Genomic DNA, 26,788 nt, shown 5'->3' with positions numbered 1-26,788 from the left:
TATTCTTCATTTCTGGGGGAACAATTTCTGGGATGACTAGTGTTTACATATAGTAATTAAATTTATTAGTTATCTTTCTTTAATAACACTAATATTTTATAAAAATTACTAAAATTTTTTATTGAATTTCTATTAATTGCAATGATCAACTGTGATCTCAGAAGAAATGGAATAACTTGTGATTTTTTTCTAGGTAGAGAGGTGGAGGACCTATGGTATTAAATTGCTTTATATACTGCCAGATTCAGTTGCTTTATTCATTGAGTTTTACATATAAATATGGTTGTGTATATTTATAGTTAAAAAGAAAAAATCATGATGATACTATGTTGGAAAATGATTCTGAAGTCACAGGGAAAAGATAATTAGGAAAAATAGAAAAAAAATCCTGCTATTTTTCCAAAGTGTGGCAAATGTGTGTATATAGGTTAACCCAAAATACTCAGGATGGATGATAAAATGTTCAGAAATATTAAGCTCCTGCCAAGATCCCAAATCAAAAATAAATATTTTGGATGTTAAAGTATCAGATTTCTTTTGAGTCTTTTAATTTATCATTAATTTCTTTCCCTTTACAACTAAAAATAAAACAATCCCAAAATACTCATCCTTGAGCCCACTTGATTTGTGTAGTTGTTCATAGGCAGCAGTATTAAAAGATGAATTTCTGCAATAGAAGATATCCCCTATAATTTAAAATAATTTGGCTTTGTGTATTCTTTAAAAGCAGTTTCCCCTTGCAACTTCTATAGTTCTTATTCCTTCTGCTCTGAACAAAATATTGATCTTGATCTCAAGGCCCTTAAAAGCTTATGATTATGAAAAAGGCATTATATCATAATATAACATTTTCTGGTAAGATTGAAAATAATCTAGCAACTTATTAAAAATAAACACAATACCACAAGTTCATAAATTAAAGATAAAGAAACATTGGATTAAGGAACCAAAAATGTATTTAAAGATTTTGGGGAAAGCAAACTTACCAGTAGGAGATGCAAATTAACTGTCAGGCCATTCATTAGGGCTATTTCATCCTTATGAGCTCCTATAAAGTAAACAAACACTAGGGCAGATTTTTCTTTTGATCTTTCATAAGCTCTATTAGAGGCAGGTAGAAAAAGAGAGCACATAAAATTTAGTCACTCTCTTTTAATGGCCTCGAAGGCAAGTACATATTTGAGGTATCACCACAGTGAAATAGAAGTTTAATCCATTGCCTCACTGTACCATCTAGACACATACACACAGATACAGATACTCTCAGTTTTCAGCTTTGATGCAGCAAATAAAAACAAGATAATAAACTACTTTCTCATTCCTGTAAACTAACAAATGATTTATACATATCATTAGGTTCCTAGCCAAATTCCCAAATTACATTTTTGTGCTAAGTATACCTCTAAAATATGGCTAAAAAGATATTACAGCTAATCACATTTTTATACTAGTTGTAGTAATGTCTCCCTGAAATGCATCTTTAATAAAAGAAGGCTACTTTGTCTAACATAATTCCCCATTATTATATTGAAGTACATAACAGTTTATAAGATAAAATAGCTAGGACACAAAGACAAAAGGCTAAGTAGCTTTGGGTTTAAACATTCACAAAGAGATATAAAATAATTAATATAGACACCTATATCATCCAATAGAAGGAATGTATAGTCATATCTCTACAAGGCTGTTTTTATCTTCCATCTCTAATTCTTCTTAATCTATTCTTTGGTACCAAAAAAAAAAGCTAGAGGAACCAGCAAAAGATTCTTGGACAGAAGGAACTAGGACAACTAAAAATTAAAAGAAGTGGGAAAAAAATGATCAATAGCTTCTTTGATTTGGGACCCTTATTTTTCCTTTTTGAAAGCATATTATTCCTTTTCAAGCTAAAAATTTTCCTCATAATTGGAAGAATGAATTAAGTATCTTAATGTGAGTAATGCTGTGATTTTGACTGAAAAATTACAATAAAAATTGCAGACACTATTCCTTGAGATTAAGAAGAAATATAATTTCCTCATCTGAAAAATGATTAGGTTGGATTTAGTGATGTCTGAAGTACCTTCTAGCTCCAACATTCTATGAATCTATTACTGATATAGACAAATATGTTAAAAATAAATAGAATCATAACTATAAACTATATTAGTTTACACATAGAGAGCAATATTCCTATGGCATAAGGATTCTGGGTCAGGTTATTTCAGAAAAAGAAATTGAAAAAACATCCAAATTTGACTGGATTTTTCAACTTGATCAGTATATAGTCCTACTTCTTGTCAGAAACTGCAATATTGTACAGTATGATTTAATACTTTCTCAGTTTATATAAAAGACAGATAAAGGATGAAATAAGTTGACAACTACTGGAATATTGTGAGATTTATCCTTGGTAATTATAAGGTGAAAACTTTTAAGGAGAATGTAATAGTCTCATTCCACCTTATCCGATATCAATTGTGGTTCTGCCCTGATATATTAACCAATAGAATCTATGAACCAATCTACATATTTTCTGAGATAGATATTTACAGAATCTTTCGTAGTACTAAAATTTTTTTTGAAATAAAGAGAAGAACAAATACTATTGATTTTACTTCTGGGTAACATTTTCAAAATTGAACTTATTATTTTTCCCTCTAACTCTCCAGGACTCCACCATTCTTTCAGTTACCCAGACTCACAATTTAGAACTTTTCTTTGAGTCCTGACTCTTTCATCCTCCTTATCAACCATTTGCCAAGTCCTGTCCACCTTTGGAAAATTTCTTTCAAAAATTATCTTCCCCCTTCTTATACTATCTTCACCTCAGTGAAGGACCTCAGCACCACATGCACTACTAAAACATCCTGCTGATTAGTTTCCTGCCTCAATTATCACCCCACTGCTGTCCATTCTCTATTCAGTAACCCTAAAACACAAGTCTGACCATGAGCATTTTCCCTAACTCCTGATAGTCAATAAATTCCAGTCAATTATCTTCAGAATCAAATACAAAATCTTCTACTTAGACTTTAAAGCTTGTCATAATGTGACCCCTTCAATCTTCTTTCATTCTTTCCTCTCCAGTCTTCACTATTGACTCTGAAATTTCTCTACTATTCTACAGAAACATCTTCATCTAAAAGTTTACTTTACTCTTGTACTTCTTACATGGAAAGAGTGTCTGTCCTGTGGCCGCTTCCTCTGATTTACTGATTTCTCCCAGTACCTCCATTTCAAAAAGGAGGTCTAGATTCCTTTCATTGTTTTTCCAGACTCTACTCCTGGATATCCAAACTTTCTCTGTAATAACCCCAATTTAGTACTCCTTTTCTCTTATCCTCTTACCCTCACTTTCTCTATCTCTTTTTCTTTTTTAGCTTACTTTTTTATGTGTTGTCTTCCCTCATTAGAATGTCAACTCCTTGAGGGCAAGAATTATCTGTTTCTAGGGGCAATTAGGGGCACACTGGATAGAGCACCGATGGCGGAGTCAGGAGGACCTGAGGTCAAATCTGACCTCAGACACTTAATAATTACCTAGCTGTGTGACCTTGGCCAAATCACAACCCCTTTGCCTTAGAATAAAAGGAATCATCTATTTCTGCTTATATTTTGTATACCAAAGCTAATATAAACACTTAATATATGCTTCTTGACCATCTTTCCAGTCTTCTTTTATCCAATTCCCCTCCATGTATTTAGCGTTCAATGACAATGGCTGTCTTGCTATTCCTCTCTCAACACTCAATCTTCCATTGATTGTTATCCTCCTCATTTCTACCTCCTTTTTTCCTTCAAGATTCAGTTAAAGTCTTACCTTCTTCACAAAGCCTTTCCTAACCCTTCTTAGAACTTCTTAATCTTAGGAATTTTCTTCTGATCTCATTCTCATTTTATCCTGTATGTGTATGTATGTATGTATGTATATATATATATATATATATATATATATATATATATATATATATATATATATATATATATATATATATAAAATCTTGTTTGTACATGGTTATTTGCCTGTTGTGTCTCCCATTGGATTATGAACTCCTTGAGAATAGGGACTATTTTTAAAATTTTCTTTGTATCACTCATAGCTTAGAATGGTGCCTAGGACATAGTAGATGTTCAATAAATGCTTATTGGTCTAATAACTTACTGAAAGCATTTTTAAAAGTAACATGATTATGATTCATTTTTCATATAACATTATACATAAAATGCTCTGGTTTTCTTTATTCTCTTCTGAACTTTCTTGGCATCTTTTATGAGTATTTTTAAGGTTCACTGAGAGTCTTTTTTTCTTATTTTATAAATTTTTTTTCATCATTTATCAACTTTTCCTCCATCTACACCTGCAATATATAAACTTTTCTACAGACTATTATCACATCTTTATTTTGATTTCTGACCTGACAAGGCATTACTATTGTTATTTCATTATCTCCTTTGGGAGATATACATGACATAGTAAAAGGGGTGGTAGTTTGTAATCATGGAACCTATTTTTAAATCTTGGCTCTTCAACTTGCTTCTCATAGGAAGTTAATATTAATTTAACTTCTATGGGCTTCAGTTTCCTCAACAATAAAATAAATTATTTGACTTACATGACCTCAGAGGTTCCTTCTATCTCTCCAGTTTTGCTCCTGTGTGTTATTCAAAAATTTTGTGTTGAACAGTAGATACACTTTCAATGTATATTTTACAATATATTTGGAGCCTTCAAAATGTTATATATTAGAAAAATTTAAAACCTAGAGTACATATACAATCTCTATGTCTTGTGCAGTGTTTAAGATTCTGTGATTTCTCTAAATTATTAGTATTGATATTTTCATATTGATAAGCATTTTTATATTGATAAGGATAACAATTATGTTTACAATGTCAACTCACATTTATATAGCATTATAATGTTTACAAGGTGTTTCACATTATTATAGTTATTATTATCTTCATTTTGCAGATGAAGATATAGAATCTCAGATTTAATGGTTATATAGATAGCAAGTACAAGAGGTTGAATCTGAAACTAATTCTTTCTGACACAAAACATCCAGGTAAAAATCTCTCTACTATACCATTCTGTTTTCTACAAATTATCTGATTATATCATATATGAATCAGTCAATAAAATGATAAAACATTTTCATAATTATACATTTTTGAACATTGCAAAAAATTTACAAATAGTAAAATGATTCTGGAAGTGAAAATAAGTATACATTTCTGTTTTCATTGCAGCATAATGTTATGTGAATAAAACTGTATTAAAAGGTAAATAACATGAAAAGATTAAAGGATAAATATTCTATTCCAAGTATTTAAGATTGAAAAGCTGTTCTAAGAGAAATGAGGAGGATATATAGGAACTAGTGAATTAAGTTAACCTGAAAACAAAGAATACATCACTTGTCTACTATGTGTTATGTTAATTGACAAAAGAATGATTAAGGTGCAAGTATGTTAATACTTTATTTGCTTAACTCTTTGTGAGAACTACAAAACAAGGAGATTATAAAAATATATATTTAAAACAGGAAAGCTATTGGAGGGAGTCATCTAGTCAAACTCTCTTATTCTACAGTTAAGAAAATGGTGTTTCAAACAGGATAATCAAGGACACAGAGTTAGAATCTGCTTACAAGTCTTGTAACTCCATATTCACTATACTGCCAAGTGTCCAATGAAATTATATTTCTAATTCTCTATGGACAATGGAATCCTTTATGCCAAATCTGTTAATCTTATATCTTATCTCCAAGAAGATAAACAAACTATCCTTTCCAGCAAGCCTCATCTTTTTTATGCTTTTTCATTTCAGTTATAGCAAGAATGTTTTATCATGTATCTGGTTCACTTCCTCTAGTAATAAAAGATTGTTAGCCATTTTGTCCGGACATTAGTAACTATTAAACATTATTTACTGTCTAAAAACTGTTATCCTGAGCACTCTATGACCTTTTTTTTGCCACTTCAAAAAATGACATATATATATATATATATCCATAGCTATGTAATTTTTATATATTCCCATTTTACTTTGAAATTAATCTTCATCAATTTTATGATACTTGTTCTTGAGTTTCCATATTTATGGGAAGATTAATATAATACATGTAATCATGACTGTATCATAGATTTAATCCTAAATTATGTTAAATTTATTTCTCTCAGATTCTTATCTTCAAAAGTAGATTATACTCTCTTTATGGACAGGAAAATATCAAAGATGAACATATCTTTCCATCTTCTATGGTACCAAATGTATTAACAAGGAAAAAATTGTATATTTCCATCAAAAATGTTCTGAACTTAGTCTCAAAAGAAACTGATAGTGTTTCATCTCATTATTACTCACTAGCTCTGTGCTTTTGGGCAAGTCATAGCATTTGTTCAATCAACAAAATGATTGGAGTATACCATTTCAACAGTGTCCTTCAGCTCAAATATCATAAAAAGGCTTGTCATTTAAAATAACATTAGATACCATGACTCATTAAGAAAGTTTATAATGTAGCAGAATTTGTATTTACTTATCCATTCCTCTTGGATTTATGAAGAAAATCTATCATGAGTGGGGACAATTGAATCTTCTCATGTTGTTCCATCTACTATATACAGCACACATACACACACAAAATCAGAAATAGCATGTAAAAAAAATTCCCACAAACTGAGAAAACAAAGTATAATCCATTCTCTTCCTTTTATTTTTAAGAGTATACCAATTCATATGAAAATTTGGAAATGAGAGATGTTAAACCTAAATTTGAGAAAAAAATTTATCAAAAGTTTTCATTTCATTGTTCAATAAATGCTTATGCTAAAGTGCATCAAACTTCCTCAGAACATTGTGATTTAATACAGAAAGTACTGAGTTTGAAGAGACTTGTATTTAAATGCTCTTCCTGTGGAAAATTGGATAAGTCACTTAATTCTCTGGTTTCAGTTTCATCTTATAAAAAATAAAGAGGTATTAAATTGAATGATTTCTAATATTCCATTTGGTTCTATATTCATGATTCTATCATTTCAAAAGTCGATTTTTGAAATATGTAGGCCAAACTGCATTAAAGGAATTAATTTTTCCAATTTAATCATCCTATAACAATATACAAAGATTATACTCTCAAAGGCAAAATAAAGTCTGTCTTCTTTGTATTACAACTTTGGTTCATGTCACTGAGAACAATAAAATTCCCAAATCCTATATCTGAATTTTATTTTTCATATGAGACATACTACCTATGTTATTATTTAACCTCTCAGAATTTTGAGTAACTCAATGACTCTATGGTACATAAGAGTAGATGATAGGATTTCTAGGGCACAGCCAAGATGGTGGCAAGAAGCTAACAAGCTCTCAGAGCCTTTCCCTACCAAAGACACATGAAGCGTCTATTCTGACATTCATACTACAGATTTCACCAATAGGAGGAGAAGATTCAAAGAAGTTTTCAACTGCAGACATCATGGAGGATCATCAGTGAAGGTCTTTTCTCTTTGGGAGAAAAGGGGAAGAAAAGTCCATGAGGTAGCAGATCAGGGAAAGTCAGCTAGCAAGAGACTTTTAGCCACAGTGTAATCCAGGTCCTGACAGCTTTATAATAACAGAGGTCCCAGCAACTATATAGAAAAGCAACAGGGAGAATCACAACCCCAAACAAAGTCTGAAATTTGAGAGTACTGTGATAAAAGACTGGACTGGGTTGGGAACAATCCTCTGTTAAGTCAGTTTTGGTGTGTGTGTGTGTGTGGGGGGGTGGCTCTGCAAAGGCAAGGCCTAGACTGCATAGGCAGCATCTTGACCAACAACATACCAGAGATCAGACCCCAGCTTCAGAAAAATAAAAGCTTAAGAGCTATACTTCATACACCAAAGGAGCAGAACTAAAACAACAAAGATAAACAAAAAAGCTAAAAGAGCATGCACTGTAGGAAAATATTTCACAGATAAAGATGACAGCAATGCCATGTCTGAAGAGGAAAACTATGAAATATGACTCACAGGAGAAGTATCAAAACAGTCTATAAATTAAACTCAAATAGAAAATCTCACTGAAGAGCTTAAAAAAGAATTTAAAAACCAAAGAAGAGAAGAATAAGAAAAATGGAAAAAAGAAATGAACATCCTGCAGGAAAACTGTGAAAAGTTGACTAGAGAATTAAACACCTTTATAAAGGAAACACAAAAGGTAACTGAAGAAAATAAAATCCTAAAAACTAAGATTGAACAGTTAGAAACCAATGAATCTACAAGACTACAAGATTCCATCAAACAAAATAAAAAGGTTGAAAAAATTGAAGAAAATGTAATGTACTTTCTAGGGAAAATGAATGACCTGGAAAACAGATCTAGAAAAGACAATCTACAAATCATTGCACTACCAGAAATCCTGGACCAACAGAAGAACCTGGAAAATATCATGCAGGAAATTGTAAGGGAAAACTGCCCCAATCTGCTAGAACAAGATAACATTATAACAATAGAAAGAATCCACAGAATACCTCCAGAAAAATATCCCAGGATAAAAACTCCAAGGCTGGTAATAGTCACATTTCATAAGCTTCAAATAAAAAGGAGAATATTGCAAACAGCAAAAAGAAAACAATTTAAATACAAAGAAAACACAATCAGATTAACACAAGAAGGATCGGAAGATCTGGAATAACATATTTCAGATAACTAAGGACCTGGGATTACAACCCAGAATGTACTACCCTGCAAAATTCAGCGTATACTGTCACAGAAAAAGATGGATATTCAATGAAATACAGGACTTCAAGAATTTCTTGACACAAAGACCAAAACTGAACAGAAAATTCAATTGTAAAATACACCTCTGAATAATTACATTAATAAAAGGTAAATGAAAAAGGGGAATGAAAAAACAAAACTGTTTTAAACAAATGTTGGTCACTAAAGGGAAGATATAACAATTTTAACTGATTAGAACCTTACTTCTCTAAGGATAATTAGAGGGTAGAATATAATTGAAGAGAATGAACCTAAGGTATATAGGTTTAATTGGTTCTTGTTTCCCAATTGAAGAAGTCCAAGATCACATTACTTTGTTTGAGATAAAAAGCCATGAAAAAAGCAGGAGTGTTAACTTCAATTTAAGTGCCTCATTATTCCTTGAATGGATTTAATCACAAGGTGCTAAGTACTTGTTGAATGAGAGTATCACAAGCTGCTAGGACCTGAGACAATGTCTCTATTACTTACAATCTCACTAAAATTCTCAGTGAGACCTCCAGAGCATCCCAGGACTTAGAAATCTTCAAGATACTTTCAGTTACTTAGATCAGAATGTTTCAGTTAATTAGATCAGAATGTTTCACTTAACAAGGGGTTAAGTACCTTGGGGGTGGGGGGGGTAGGGTAAACTGGGACAGACAAAGGGCATTGGTTCAATTAACAATGTGTTAAATACCTTCAATGGGAGCTGGGGAGGCAAAGCAGTAAAGAAAATAGGCCAGGGGTGAGGGGCACAAATAGTTCAAGAAATATGACATTGAAGTATGCTTCCGTTAGTGAAAAGAACTGTGTGAACTTGAAAGATACTTGAAAAGGGGGTAAGGTTAAAAAAATGATTACAATTATAATTTGATGCAAGTTGCTTATCAAACAATCAAGTAAACAATTTGTGATATCTTGAAAATAATAGGAGCTTATCGAGTAATCAAGAACTGTGATTGATGATACTTAACTAATAATATTAGAGGACCAAGGGAAGAGGCACAAAGATTTATAATTTTAGAGGGAAAAGAAGGGACAATGTGAATGCTGTGTAAATTCTATTCCATAGATTTAGCCAAGTGAGGAAATAAGATCCATGCCCACTTGGGTTTAAAAATTTTTTTTTAGTTTTTTTTTTTTTGGCAAGGCAAATGGGGTTAAGTGGCTTGCCCAAGGCCACACAGCTAGGTAATTATTAAGTGTCTGAGACTGGATTTGAACCCAGGTACTCCTGACTCCAGGGCCCGGTGCTTTATCTACTGCGCCACCTAGCCACCCCAAAAATTTAACTTAATCTAGAGGGAAAGGGGGGAATGAGGAAGGGAAAGATAATGGAAGAGGGGACTGATAAAAAAGAAGAAAATATATATATATGTGTGTGAAAATAAACCGAAATTTAAATTTTTAAAAGATAAACAAAGGGGAAAGGTGCTAAAATTTTGGTGAGGAGGAAAAGGGAAAAGGAAAGATAAATATAAATGAAGAAAGATATCATAGAGGAAAAACAGAATTAGTAATATTAACTGTAAATGGGAATGGGATGACCTGTCCCATAAAATGGAAAAGAACAGCAGAATGGATTAAAAACCAGAATGCTACCATGTGTTGTTTACAAGAAACATATATGAAACAGAAAGATACATGCAAGGTAAAGGTAAAAGGTTGAAGCAAAAGATATTATGCCTCAGCTGAAGTAAAAAAAAAAAATCTGGGTTAGTGATTCTAATCTCAGACAAAGTAAAAGCCAAAATTAAACTTAATAAAAAATAGATAAGGAAGGAAACTACATCTTAAAAAGCACAATTGGAAATGACACTATATCATTACTAAACATATATGCACCTAGTGGAATAGCTTCCAGATTCCTAGAGGAAAAATTGAGTGAATAACAAGGAAAAATAGACAACAAAACTTTAATAATGGAAGACCTCAACCTCCTTTTCTCAGAACTAGATAGATCTAACAACAAAATAAATAAGAAGGAAGTTAAGAAGGTGAATGAAATCTTAAAAAACTTAGATATGATAGACCGCTGGAGAAAACATTGGGGACATAAGAGAATACACTTTTTTTGGCAGCGTATGGCACCTTCACCAACATTGACCATGTACTAGGGCAGAAAAACCTTAAAATCAAATGCAAAAAGGCAGAAATAATAAAGGCACACTTCTCAGATCATGATGCAATAAAAATTACATGTATCAAAGGGTCAGGGAAAGAGAAATCAAAAATTAATTGGAAACTAATCAACAATATTAAAGGGTGGATCAAACAGCAAATAATAGAATTAATAAATAATTACATCAAAGAAAATGATAATAATGAGACATTATACCAAAATTATGAGCTGCAGTCAAGGCAGTTTTGAGGGGGAACTTTATGTCTCTAACTGCCTATATGAAAAAATAGAGAATTGGATGTGCAAGTAAAAATGCTAGAAAAAGAACAAATTAAACATCATGAATTGAATACCAAACTAGAAATTCTGATAATCAAGGGAAAAATTAATAAAATAGAAAGCAAAATTCATGTATCACATAAATAAATCTAAGAGTTGACTTTATGATAAAGCCAATAAAATAGAAAAACCTCTTGTTAATCTGATTTAAAAGGAGAAAGAGATGATAACTAAATAACCAGTATCAAAAATGAAAAGGGTGAACTATCCACTAATGAAGAGGAAATTAACGAGATAATTCGGAACTCCTTTGCCAAATTGTATGCCACCTTGAGTGAAATGGATGAATATTTACAAAAATACAAAATTCCCAGATTAACAGAAGAGTAAATAAATTGCTTAAATAACCTAATTTCAAAAAAAAAAAGAAATTAAAGAAACCATCAATAAACTTCCAAGTAAAGTTCTCCAGGTCCAGATTGATTTATAAGTAAATTCTACCAAGCAATTAAGGAACAGTTAATTGCTATTCCACATAAACCAATTAAAAAAAATAGGAAATGAAGGAGTTCTACCAAACTCCTTTTAGGACACCAAATGGTGCTGATACCTAAACCAGAAAGAAGCAGAACAGACAAAGAAAATTATAGATCAATCTCCCTAATGAATATTGATGCAAAAATCTTAAATAAAATTTTAGCAATGATACTAGAGCAAGTTATTACCAGGAAAATACATCATGATCAGGTTGAATTTATATCAGGCAGGCAGAGGTGGTTCAACCTTAGGAAAACACTCAACATAATTAAACATATCAATAGAAAAAACCAACAGAAATCATATGATTATCTCTGTAGATGCTGAAAAAAGACTTTAATAAAATACAACATTCATTCCTATTGAAAACACAAGAAAGTTTAGGAATAAATGGAGTTTTTCTTAAAATAATAAATAATACCTATCTGAAACCATCAACAAATATATTTAATGGAAATAAACTCAGAGAATTTCCAATAAATTCAGGGATGAAACAAGAATGCCCACTATTACCATGACTGTTCAATATAGTATTAGAAACACTAGAAGTGGCAATAAGAGAAGAAAAAGAAAATGAAAAAATCAGAATAGGCAAAGAGGAAGCAAAACTTTCACTCTTTGCAGATGATATGTTGCTGTACCTATAGAACCTGATGAAAATGATCTGAAAAACTCCTTAACACAATTAATAAATTCATCAAAGTAGCAGGAAATAAAATAAACCCACATAAATTAACAGCATTTCTAAGAACAAGAACAAAGTTGAATAACAAAGATCAAGAGACAGAAAGAGAAATTCCATTTAAAATAAAAGCAGACAACATTAACTACTTGGGAATCTACCTCCCAAGACAAACCCAGAAATTATATAAACACAATTATAAAGCTCTGCTCATCCAAAAAAAAGTCAGTTCTAAATAATTTGAAAAAATGTTAAATTCTTATGGTTAGGTCAAACTAATATAATAACAACAACAACAATTCCACCCAAATTAAACCACCTATTCAGTGCCATACCAAACTACCATATAATTACTTTACCAAGCTAGAAAAAAAATAGTAACAATATTCATCTGGAAAAACAAAAGAACAAGAACAGCAAGGGAACTGATGAAAAAAAAATGTAAAGGAAGGTGGCCTAGCTCCACCAGATCTAAAGCTATGCTTTAAAGCAGCAGTCATGAAAACTGCCTGGTACTGGTTAAGAAATAAATTAATAGATCAATGAATTAGGTTAGGTTCAAAAGAAACTGCAATAAATGACAAGAGCAATCTACTATTTGACAAAGTCAAAGACATCAGCCTCTGGGATAAGAACTCACTATTTGACAAAAATTGTTGGGAAAACTGGAAAATAGCATGGCAAAAACTAGGCATAGATCCACATCTCACACCCTGTACCAAAATAAGGTCAAAATGGATTCAGAATTTAGACATAAAGAGCAATACCATAGATAAATTAATGGCCTGAAATATACTCTATCTATCTGTTCTATGGAAAAGGGATAAATTTATGACCAAACAAGAATTTGAGCACATTTTAAACTGAAAAATGAATGCTTTGACTATGTTATTTTGTGCTAATACAATCAATGCTGTCAAAATTAGAAGAAAAGCAGAAAGCTGGGAAACAATATTCATAAGCAGGAGTTCTGATAAAGTTTCATTTCTAAAATATATAGAGAATTGCATCAAATTTATAAGATTACAAGTCATTCCCCAATTGATAAAAGGACAAAGTATATAAATAGTTATCAAAGGAAGAAAGCAAAGCTATATATATATAATGTATACATTATACATATATATGTATAAGCTTATGAAAAATGCTCCAAATCACTATTGATTAGAAAAATGCAAATTAAAACAACAATGAGGTATCATCTCACACCTATTAGATTAGTGCAGATGAGAAAAAGGGAGCATGATCAATATTGGAGAGGTTATGGGAGGATTGGGACATCAAAGCATTGCTGGTGGAGTTGTGAATGGATCCAACCTTTCTGGAGAGCAATAGGGAGCTATGACCAAGGACCAACAAAACTGTTCATACCTTTGACCCAGCAATTCCAATTCTAGGTCTATATCCAGAGGAAATGATAAAAAATAGGAAAAGTCTTACATGTTACAAAATATTCATAGCAGCTCTTTTTGTAGTGGAAAAGAATTGGAAATTGAGGGGATGCCCATCTAATTGGGGAAATGGCAAAACAGGTTATAGTACATGAATACCATGGAATATTATTGTTCTATAAGAAACAATAAATGGTTGCACTCTAAAGAAGCATAGAATGACTCATGGGATCTGATGATGAGTGAAGGGAGTAAAGCCAAGCCAATTTACATATCAACATTATGAGATAAGAACCTTGATGGATACAATCCCTCTTGGTAGTCCAGAGAGCTAGGACAACTATATTTGGCAGATTATGGACCATATTATTTCCCAACCAGAGGAAGAAAAACAAAACAAAACAGACAGAAAAAAAAACCACCCCTACAGAATCTGATGAACACTTCATAAGAATTATCTCATGTATCTCTTTCCCTTAATCCTAATTCCATATGTCAAAATTTACTGATTTGTAAATATGTTTAACAAAATATATATATACACACACACACATATAAATATGCTAACCTGACTGTTCCCAACTGAGGGGAAGGTATGGTTGAGGGAAACTTTATAAACTGGAAATATACATCTACAAATGGGTGAAAATAAATAATTTTTTAAAAAGAATGAAGCTTCTTGGAATATGGGAATGCAATATTCTTTGTATTTGTATTCATATGCTTAGTACCTATGCATTCTATTTGGCACATAGTAAGTGCTCAATAAATGTTGATTGATTGATTGATTAAAAAAAATAGTAGATGATAAGTGTCTGTGAAATTTATACCAACTAGGAGTCCCCTACATGAAGATCTTAGATCAAAGTTATCAATTTTATTTATTCAGAATCTGCAAAGCTTTGAATAGATGTTATCTCATTTAGGATTCACAAATCCTTGTGAGATAACTACTTTAACTATCCCATTTTATAGATGATGAAAAAAAAAGTTTAGGGAAAATATCCCTGACCCTTTTGTTGACTATATGAGGCTAATTCTCTACTTCTTCATACTAATGTCTGAATTATGCACGTAGACAAAAACATCACCAATTTGTAATATCTTGATTTAATAGGAATATACTGTGAGTAGTGAAGTGGTGAAAATACCAGTTTGTCATTCCATCTCAAGGTGAGCCCTACAATGCTAGACAGTAAACTCCAATTTTTCAGTTATATTCCTAGGTTTGGGCATGATAAAGAAACTCTTTTTTTTACTGTCCTTGACTTTATATATGATATATATTTAATACTGTAACATTTAACAATAAAATGCTATTTAATAAGCAAGTTGCTATAGAGCTATAAACTTTTAAATGGAAAAAGGAAATCTGCTTCAGGTTTTAGTGCCTTTATGCATAAATCTTACAGCACAATATCCACTTGCTATTTTTTCTGATATGGCTGTGAACATTGTTCTTTCTCTATAGAATGATAAATAATAAACCAAAAGTAATAGCATTAAAATTGAGTTTATGATTTGATGTTAAACATAAAAATAAAGGAAACCCAGTTGTTCTCTTGTCTTTAGTTATTGCAGAAACTGAAAAAATTCATAATCTTAGGTAAGAATATTTCATAAATGTTTTCAAATTCATTTCTATTTTTTCACAATAGCCTGCAATGAAAATGACTCCTAAATAATCAGTCAATATTAAGACAGCAGTGTCAGCAGTATTAAACCCATATTTTATGCAAATGCATATCTAATCCAGGATTATTATGATGCTAATTGTCTCTATCAGAGAAAAAAGTTCATCTTAATCATTCTGAATAAACTATTCCTGGGTGCTAAAACTAAAATGCTATTATATGTCACATTTTTTAACTTATATAATTCTCTATAACTGTTTAATAAGGATTGTGAAGAAAGTGCTTACTGAATAATATTTCAAGCAAGATAGTGGAAAGCTGATAAATAAGTATGTTTATTCATTCAAAATTGAGTGGTGAAAACCCAAGAGTAATCATTAATGGTTAGTTATTGGCTTATCTCTATTGAAGGGACCTAAGAATTTTTCTTGGTCTTGTGAGGTCCAACAATTGGTATAAAAGTATAGAAATCATGCTCATCACATTTGCAGTAGACACAAAACTAGAAGTAATAGCTAATACTATGGAAAAAAGATTCAGGTTTCTAAAGGAGACTGAGAAAACAGAAAAAAACCCCACCAAAAACAAAAACAGAAAAACAAACAAAAAAAAAAGATGATGAAATTCAATATGAGTAAACATATATGGTCTTACCCTTGACTTTTAGAAATCAGTTTCATAGATATAAAAGGGGAAAAGGTTTAACTACTTAATAATTTACCTGAAAAAACAAAACTGGTAATTTTAGTGGACAGAAAATCACCATGAATCAACAACATGATACAGGGTGGCAAAGTAGCTAATGCAAGAAAGCTAATGCAAGCTTTGACTACCATATATCTCCATGTATAAGAAGCATCTTAATTTTAGGGTCTGAAATTTGGGAAAAAAATGTATTACTTAAAGTTATTGAACTCAAGTTTTAGTCATCATGAAATTCATAGCTTTCAGGCATCTTTTGGACAACTCTGGTGCTTGCACACATGCTCAGTCCATTCCATTTCATGAGCTTGATCCACCAATTGTGTCTCCTTTGAAATAAGTAGTTTCTTTTTCATCAGCAATTTGTCTTGCACCTTACAGAATCATCTTTGTGGACACAAAGATTCCACTTGCCCTTTGCTATTCAATCCATATCTTCAATTCCCTTTGAATCCATTTAGCTTACTTGTCTCTCATAGTCTCTTCTGCTGGGGTGTTTTCCAGGAGGGTTTCTTCTTCCCATAGCCAGTCTCAGATTGTTTTCTCAGTTGGAGGAGGATCAGATTTATGTTCAATACAATTATTTCCATTCACTTTTGCAAACTGGATCACGTTTAACTTGAATTCAGCACTGTGCAAAAATCGTTTCTGAGTTGCTCTGGGCAGAAGATAGTGATAGATACAAAACAATAAGTGCAAAGACAACCAGCATGAAAAAGTGGGAAATGCAAGGGAAAAAATCTACAGCTACTGTATGAAACACTCCCAGTTTTTTTACTCCAATTTTTTAAAAAAGGTTGCATCTTATACATGAGGGAATATGGTACATTAAGAAAAGTATCATGTCCAGGAATAAACAGGGGACAGTACCACTGTACTCTACCCTAAACAGCGATATCTGTGTTAATTTCTGAGAGAAGAATATTAAAAAGTTAAATATCTTTAGAAACAAACATTTTTAGAAAGACAATAAAATAGCACAAAAAAAAACCCTAGAAAACAACTGAAGAAAGATAATCAGGATGGTAAAGAGCCCATGACTTATCAGGATTAGGTGAATTGGGATGTTTATCCTGGAGAAAACTTAACTAAGGAAAAAGGGATGATGTTTAGGAAGTGTGTAAAAGCTACACAAAGACAAATTTTAGAATGAAATAAGTAAATACTTCATAAGAATTAGAGCTATCCCCAAAATTCATATATTGCCTTGGGAAATTGTAATATTCCCCTCACTGAAGGTCTTTCTGAAAAGAAAATATTATCACTTTTCTTCTATAGAAGTGATTCTCATTCAAGAATTAGTTGGATAAAATTGACTTGTGGGTTTAGTTTCTAAGTCAAAGCTTATAAAGTTCATTCAAGAGTTATTGGTGCCAATGAGAATGAAGCTAAAGAGACAATTTGGAGCTACTTTGCCAAACTGTATGTCAACACCCTGGATAACTTGAGTGGAATGGATGAATATTTACAAGGATACAAACTGCCAGATTAACAAAAGATGAAATAAATAACTAAAATAAACCCATTCCAAAAAGAAATTGAAGAAACCATCAATAAACTCTATAAGAAAAAAGTCTCCAGGTCCAGATGGATTTAAAAGTGAATTCTACCAAATATTTAAGGAACAATTGTTCCTATTCTACATAAACTATTTAAAAATAGGAGAGGAAGGAGTTCTGCCAAACTCCTTTTATGAAACCAACATGGTACTGATACTTAAATGAGGAAGAACCAAAACAAGAACATTATAGACAAATTTCGCTAATTTGAGGCAAAAATTTTAAATAAAATTTTAGCAATGAGACTACAGCAAGTTATTAGCAGGATAATACACCATGATTAGGTTGAAGTTATACCAGACAGGAAGGGGTGGTTTGACATTAGGAAAACACTAAACATAATGAAACATATCAATTGCAAAACCAACAGAAATCATAGGATTATCTCAATAGACGCTGAAAAAGCCTTTAAAAAATACAACCTCCATTGCTATTAAAAAAAACTAGAAGGTTTAGGAATAAATGGAGTTTTCCTTAAATTAATAAATAGTACCTAATACCTATCAACGAATACATTTAATGGAAACAAACTCAGAGCATTTCCAATAAATTGAGGGGTGAAATAAGGATCCCCATTATCACCATTCACATTCAATTTAATATTAGAAATGCTAGGAATAGGAGAAAGAGAAGAAAAAGAAATTGAAGGAATCACAATAGGCAATGAGGAAGCAAAACATTAACTCTTTACAGATGATATGATGGTATACCTAGAGAACCCAAGAAAATCTTCTAAAAAATTCCTTGAAACAATTCATAAATTCAACAAAGTAGCAGGATCTAAAATAAAACTACATAACTTAACAGCATTTCTATGAACAACACCAGACCAAGTTGAGCAACAAAGACCAAGAACAAGAGATAGAAAGAGAAATTCCATTTAAAATAATTACAGACAACATTAAATCCTTGGGAATCTACCTCCCATGACAAACCCAGAAGTTATATGAACACAATTATAAAGCATCCCTCACCCAAATACAGTCAGATCTAAATAATGGTGAAAATGTTAAATGCTCATGGTTAGGTCGATCTAATATAATAAAAATGACAATTCTACCCAAATTAAGCCACTTATTCAGTTCCATACCAATCAACCTACCAAATAACTACTTTACCAAGCTAGAAAAAATAGTAACAAAATTCATCTGGAACAATAAAAGAGCAAGAATAGCAAGGGAACTGAAGGAAAATAATGTAAATGAAGGTGGCCTAGATTTACCAGATCAAAAGTTATACTTTAAAGCAGTAGTCATCAAAACTGCCTGGTACTGTTTAAGAAATAAATTAATAGATCAGTGGAGTAGGATAAGTTCAAAAGAAACTGCAGTAAATGACAAAAGCAATCTCCCATTTGACAAACCTCAAGACATCAGCCTCTGAGATAAGACTCACTATTTGACAAAAATTTTTGGGAAAACTGGAAAATAGTATGGAAAAAACTAGGCATAAATACACATCTCATACTCTTTACCAAAATAAAAAAGTATAAAGAGTATAGGATTTAGACATAAAGAGTAATACCAGAGATAAATTAATAGACCAAAAAAATACTCTATCTGAATTGTAAAAGGAATAAATTTATGACCAAATAAGAATTAGAGCACATTATAAACATAAAAATTAATGTTTTTGACTATATTAAATTTAAAAAAAGGTTTTGCACTAATAAAATCAATGCTGCCAACATTGGAAGGAAAGTAGAAAGCTGGGAAACAATCTTCACAACCAGGAGTTCTGCTAAAGGTCTTATTTCTAAAATATATAAAGAATTGCATCAAATTTATAAGATTATAAGTCATTCCTCAATTCCACAAGTCACTGATAAATAACAGTTTTCAAATGAAGAAATTAAATATATATATATATATGTAATCATATGAAAAATGCTCCCAATCACTGTCAATTAGAGAAATGCAAATTAAAACAACAATGAGGTATAATCTCACACCTAATAGATTAACCCAGATGAGAAAAAGGGAAGATGATCAATGTTAGAGAGGTTGTGGGAGAATTGGGACATGTTGGAATTATGAATGAGAGCAATATGGACCCTATGCCCCAAAAGCAATAAAACTGCTCAGACCCTTTCATTCAACAATTCCAATTCTAGGTCTACATCCAGAAGAAATTGTAAAAAATGGGAAAAGTCCTACATGTTCCAAAATACTCATAGCAGCGCTTTTTGTAGTGGCAAAGAATTGGAAATTGAGAGGATGCCCATCAGTTGGAGAATAGCTGAACAAATTATGGTACATGAATACTATGGAATACTATTGTTCTATAAGAAACCATAAATGATGAGACTCTAGAGAAGTATGGACTGATGTCAGTGAAGGGAGTAGAATGAAGAAAACATCAGCAACATTATGAGATGAATAACTCCTCTTGATAGACCAGAGAGCTAGAACAACTGCATTTGACTGGTTATGGACTATATTATCCCCAACCAGAGGAAGTAAAACAAAATAAAACAAAACACACATGGAAAAAAAAACACCTCTTCTGAAGCTGATGTCCTAATTCCTTATGTCAAAAATTACTAATTTGTAAAAATGCTTAACAAAATATGTTTATAAAATGCTGACCTGATTCTTCTCTACAGAGGGGAGGGAGTGGAAAGGGAGGGTGGAGGGAAATACTGCAACTTGGAAATATACATGTACAAATATATGAAAATAATTTTAAAAATTTTAAAATAAAAATATTAAAAGAACTAGCAAAGGGGGAGAAATAATGGAAAAAAGGTGTTTTTGGTTTTAAAGACCTGCTACTTTTGCCAATTAGCATGTTAAGTTCTATAAATACAAAGAAATAAAAAGAGGGATACAAAATAGTAAACTTATTAATACTTATAAATGTTGAAGACTATATATGTTACAGAAATTCCAAAAAAAATGGACTGCTATAAAGATCTCATAGAAATGATGTGGCTTGATCTGAGTTGTGACAGAGGGAAGCATGACTTGTTATTTTTTAATTAATTAATTAATTTTCAGCCATATGCACATATATATTTTCAAGTTATTAAATTTCCTTCCACCCTCACTTCCCACCACCATCCCCTCAGTGGTGAACAGTCAGGTTAGCATTACACAAACATATTTTTGGATAAGCATGTTTATATATTAGTCATTTTTGGTATGAGGAATTAGGATTAAAGGAAAGAGATACATAAGAGATAATTTTTGTAAAGTTTTCATCATATTCTGAAGGGTTAATTTTTTTGTTTTTGTTATTCTGTTTTGTTTTTCTTCCTCTCAATGGGGATAACATTGTCCAAAGCAAGTTCAGTAGTTCAGAGAGTTAGGAGCTGCTTCCATTAAGATTGATCATCTCAGACTTCTGGCCAAGATGGCAGAGAGAAGACAGGCACAGCCCTAAAGTCTTCTGATCTCTTCCCCATCTATCACATGAAACAAACCTCTCAAAAGAAATCTGAGCCACAAAACCCAGAAAGAAAAACCAGGAGAAAGAACATTTACCTCAGGATTTGTCTCCAGGAGCAACTTTGGCCAAATTTGGGTGGGTGAGTCCTGGCTCAAAGAGAGGATCAGCCCCAATCAGCTAGATTATCAGCTGAATTGGAACACTGAGTCTGAGGGTCTGAGAAAGTTTCCTGCTGGATGAGCGGTGGGGCTAGATGGCAGGGGCTTGAGTCAACTAGGGAGCAGAGGCAATGGTGTTGGTAGTGTCCTCCTGGACCTTGAGGACAGGGCTGTGGGGTGGGGGGGGCAGAGTTCCAGAGCAGGAAAGCTGCAAAGGCCATCACTGGGCTCCTTTGGTCTGAGGAACTCAGAGTCCCATTACAACTCAGACCTCCTCCCAAACAAACAAATGCAAACTAATTCTGCCTCAGGCCCAGGTGTGTGAGCAGAAGAACAAGCCCAGCTGAGGAATGACCTCAGGCCAGGGTAAAGCCCACCATTGATTGAAGGCAAAAGAATTCAATAGCTCCAACTCCTCCCTTCAAGCAAAGGGAGAAGGCCTCAATCAAGGTCACAGACACTCCAGAGAAAGCAAACAACACCTCCTACTGGCCAGACAGAGAAACTGCACCCAGTGAGTAAAGCCTTTAGCAATCCCAAGCCCCTGTGAACCAGCCCCTCCCCAACTCAGGTCATAGCAAAAGGAAGAAGGGTCAGTGGAAAGGCCTATTCATAGAAAAATTCTTGGAAGGGATAGACCCTAAGTCAGAAAGACTTGGAGCCTCTGAGGAGAATATGATCTGGTCTCCAGCACAGAAAGACTTCCTTGAGGAAATAAGGAAGGAGCTTAAAAATTTGAGAGAAACAATACCTTGCAACAAGAAAACAAAACCTTAGAAAGTACAATTGGACAAATACAAAAGGAGAATAAATCTCTCAGTTCATCAAATGGACAAATACAAAATGAGAATAATTCTCTCAGATCCTCAATTGGGCAAATGCAAAAAAGAAAATAATTCTCTCAAAACCACAATTGCTCAAATGGCAAGCTCTTTCAAAAGTAGAATTGACCAACTGGAAAAGGAGTTGCAAAAGGTTAATGAAGAAAACTCCTCCCCCCAAAAAAGGAATGGAGTCTACAGAAACTAATGACTCCATGAGACAGCAAGAGTCAGTTAAACAAAATCAAAAAAGAGAAAAAATAGAAGAAATGTAAAATAGCTCATAAACAAAACCACCGACCTTGAGACTAGATCGAGGGGCAACCTGAAAATTATAGGACTTCCTGAAAACATTGAAGAGAAAAAAAGCCTGGACTTAATATGACCGGATCTAGTGATGGAAAACTGTCCTAATATCATGGAATCAGAGGGCAAAGTAGTTATTAAGAGAGTACATTGATCCACACCAGAAAAAAATCTAAAATGAAAACACCAAGGAATGTTGTGGCCAAACTCCAGAACTATCAGATAAAAGAGAAAATGCTGCAAGCAGCCAGAAAGAAACAATTTAAATATCAAGGAGCCACAGGTTTTGCATCAACATTAAGGGACTGAAGGGTCTGGAACTAGAAATTTCAAAGAGCAAGGGAGCTAGGAATGAAGCCAAGAATCCACTATACCACAAAGCTGAGCCTTCTCTTCCAGGGGACAAGATGGAACTTTAACAAAATGGAAGAATTCCAAAAATTTCTGATGAAAAGACCAGAGCTAAGCGGAAAATTTGGACATCAAACACACTGTTCAAGAGACACATGAAAAGTTAAAAAAATAAGGGAGGTGGAGGTAAAAGGAAAAAAAATGCTATCCAGTAAGTTGAAACTGGCCATATCCCAGCATGGGGAGGGGGGCGGGGGGAAGATTCTCATAAATCTTGAGAATTGGAACTCTAACAGAGAGAATATACCTAGCCAGAAATGATGGACATTCATGACCTATCCATGAGACTGCCATCTAATGGCATGTAACTGGCTGTAACTCCACTTGGGAGAAAGAATCTAATAACTCTCAGGAATTTTGACTCTATTTGATAGAATATACTGAACTAGAAGGGATAGACACTCAGAATTTTCTATGACATAGATAGAATGATCTAAAAAAACTACCTCCTTAAAAAGGGGGACAGGAAAGATACTGGAGGAGGGAGAGGAATGAATGGGGTAAATCTCATTACACTAAGAGGTACAAATGGTAATGGTAATGGTAATAAAGGGGAAGAAGGGAGCAGATGAGAAACACCTGAATCTTTTTCTCATTAGATTTGGCTTAAAGTCAACCTACACATACTAAGTTAACTTATAAAACATCCCACCTTTCAAGTATTAAAAGGGGAAAAAGGGGGAAAAAACAAAAGGGAAAAAAGGGAAAAGGGGAAAGGGGAAAGAAAGGGGGGCAGGTGATATAGGAGGGCAAACACACTGAAGGGGGTGGCATACAGAAACAAAATACTGGGGAATATGAATAAGGGGGGGAAGGGGGAAAATACAAACAGAGGGAAGATAGCATGGAGAGCAATAAAGAATTAGTAATCATGGGGCAGCTAGGTGGCATAGTTGATAAAGCACCAGCCTTGGAGTCAGGAGTACCTGGGTTCAAATCCAGTCTCCGACACTTAATAACTACCTAGCTGTGTGGTCTTGGTGCAAGCCACTTAACCCAATTTGCCTTGCAAAAAAAACATTAAAAAAAGAATTAGTAATCATAACCTTGAATGTGAATGGGATGAACTTTCCCTTAAAACTTAAGCAAATAGTAGAGTGGATTAAAAATCAGAATCCTACCATATGCTGCTTACAAGAAACTCATTTGAAGCACAGATACACATATAGAGTAAAAGTAAAATGTTGGAGCAAAATATATTTTGCTTCAGCTGAAGTAAAAAAAGCAGGGGTAGCAATCCTTATCTCAGACAAAGCAGCAGCAAAAATAGTGTTAAAAGAGATAAGGAAGGGAACTTTATCCTTCTAAAAGGTACCATAAACAATAAAATCATTTCAATACTGAATATATATATATATATATATATATATATATATATATATATACACCCAGTGGGACACCACCCAAATTCGAGGAGAAGCTCAAAGAACTACAGGAAGACATAGACCCCAAAACTCTACTAGTGGGAGACCTCAAGCTCCTACTCTGAGATCTAGATAAATCAAATCATAAAATAAACAAGAAAGAAGTTAAGGAGGTAAATAGATTGTTAGAAAAATTAGATATGGTAGACTTATGGAGGAAACTGAATGGGGATAGAAAGGAATATACCTTTTTCTCTGCAGTACATGGAACTTATACAAAAATTGTCCATGTACTAGGACATAAAAACCTAATGATCAACTGCAGAAAGGCAGAAATAGTGAATACATCTTTCTCAGATCACAATGCAATAAAAATCATATGCAATACTGGGCCAAGAAGAGATAGACCCAGAACATATTGGAAACTAAATAACCTCATTTTAAAAAATGAGTCAACCAAAAAACAAATTATAGAAAAAATTAACCATTTTTATCCTAGATAATGATAATTAATGAAACAACAGCCCAAAACCTATGGGATTCATTCAAAGTGACTCTCAGGGGATATATTATAGCTCTAAATGGTTACATGAATAAGTTGGAGAAAGAGGAAATCAATGAACTAAACATGCAACTAAAAAAATTACAGAAAAAACAAATCAAAAATCCCCAATTAAATACCAAATTAGAAATTCTAACAATTAAAGGAAAAAATTAATAAAATCAAAAGAAAAAACAATTGAATTAATAAATAAAACCAAAAGTTGGTATTATGAAAAAACCTATAAGATTGATAAATCTCTGATCAATTTGATTAAAAAAAGGAAGAAGAAAACCAAATTGCTAGTATCATAAATGAAAAAGGTGAACTCACCACTAATGAGGAGGAAATTAAGGTAATAATTTGAAATTATTTTGCCCAACTCTATGCCAATAAATTTGATAATCTAAGTGAAATGGATGAATATTTACAAAAATATAAGTTGCCCAGGTAAAATGAAGAAGAGATTAAATACCTAAACAACCCTATCTCAGAAAAAGAAATTCAAGAAGCCATTATTGGTCTCCCTAAATAAAAATCTCCAGGGCCAGATGGAGTCACAAGTGAATTCTACCAAATATTTAAGGAACAATTGGTTCAAATTCTATATAAACTCTTTGGAAAAATAGGGAGAGATGGAATTCTGCCCAACTCTTTCTATGAAACCAATATGGTGCTGTTACCTAAACCAGGAAGAGTTAAAACAGAAAAAGAAAATTACATACCTATTTCCCTGATGAATATAGATGCAAAAATCTTAAATAAAATCTTAGCAAAATAATTACAACAAGTTATCACCAGGATAATACATTATGATCAAGTAGGATTTATTCTGGGAATGCAGAGTTGGTTCAATATTAGGAAAACTGTTAGTATACTCAATTATATCAACAACAAATCTATCAGAAATCATATGATCATATCAATAGATGCTGAAAAAGCTTTTCACAAAATACAGCATCCATTCCTATTAAAAACACTAGAGTGTAGGAGTAAATGGACTGTTCTTTAAAATAATTAGCAGTATCTATCTGAAACCATCAACAAGCATTATACTCGATGGGGAGGGGCTAGAGGCATTCCCAATAAGATCAGGGGTGAAACAAGGGTGCCCATTATCACCACTATTATTCAATATTGTATTAGAAATGTTAGCTGTCAGCAATTAGAGAAGAAAAAGAAACTGAAGGACTTAGAATTGGGAAGTAAGAGACAAAGCTCTCACTCTTTGCAGATGATATGATGGTCTACCTAGAGAATCCCAAGAAATCATCCAAAAAACTACTGGAAACAATTAGAAATTTTAGCAAAGTTGCAGGTTATAAAATAAACCCTCATAAATCCTCAACTTATCTCTATATGTCGAGGAAGATACAGCAGGACGAGCTAGAAAGAGAAATCCCATTCAAAGTAACCTCAGAAAATATAAAATACTTGGAAGTCTATTTGCCAAGATAGAATCAGCATCTTTTTTTGAAAACAATTATAAAACACTTCTCATACAAATTAAACCAAATTTAAAAAACTGGGCAAATATCAACTGCTCATGAGTAGGTAAGGCTAATATGATAAAAATGACAAATCTACCAAAACAAAACTATCTGTTTAGTGCCCTACCAATCAAAATTGCCAAAAATTACTTTAACAAGTTAGAAAAAATTGTAAGTAAATTCATATGGAGAAATAAAAAGTCCTGAATTGCCAGGATCTTAATGAAAAAAAGTGGAAAAGAAGGTGGCTTAGCTCTACCTGATCTAAAATTATATTATAAAGCATCAGTCATCAAAACTGTTTGGTATTGGCTAAGAAATAGAGTAGAATAGACTATGTGTGAAAGCAGGAGATGATTATAGTAATCTGCTGTTCAATAAACCCAAAGAGTCCAGCCATTGGGATAAAAACTCCCTCTTTGATAAAAACTGCTGGGATACTTGGAAGTTAGTATGGAAGAAACTTACATTAGACCAACACCTCACACCCTTTACCAAGATAAGATCCAAATGGTTACAGGACTTAGACATAAAAAACAATACTATAAGCAAATTAGAAGATCAAGGACTAGTTTACCTGTCAGAACTATGGAAAGGGGAGCAGTTTATGACTAAGGAAGAGTTGGAGAACATCACCAAAAACCAATTAGATGATTTTGATTACATTCAA

The 26,788-nt window shown here is 32.7% G+C and overlaps 1 protein-coding gene across 7 annotated transcripts in view; it reads right to left on the bottom strand.

The window, feature by feature from the left end:
* The window catches only part of KYNU (kynureninase), a 179,242-nt gene that overhangs the window by 97,271 nt on the left and 55,183 nt on the right, over positions 1-26,788 (bottom strand). For all 7 annotated transcript variants that reach the window (XM_074215084.1, XM_074215085.1, XM_074215083.1 and 4 more), the window contains one exon: positions 987-1,048. In XM_074215084.1, coding sequence (XP_074071185.1) covers positions 987-1,048 — 62 coding nt within the window. The remainder of the gene's footprint in view (positions 1-986; positions 1,049-26,788) is intronic.

Source organism: Macrotis lagotis, chromosome 1 (assembly GCF_037893015.1).
Source record: "Macrotis lagotis isolate mMagLag1 chromosome 1, bilby.v1.9.chrom.fasta, whole genome shotgun sequence".
NCBI classification, from domain to species: Eukaryota; Metazoa; Chordata; class Mammalia; order Peramelemorphia; family Peramelidae; genus Macrotis; species Macrotis lagotis.
This window is presented reverse-complemented; position numbering and strand designations above follow the sequence as displayed.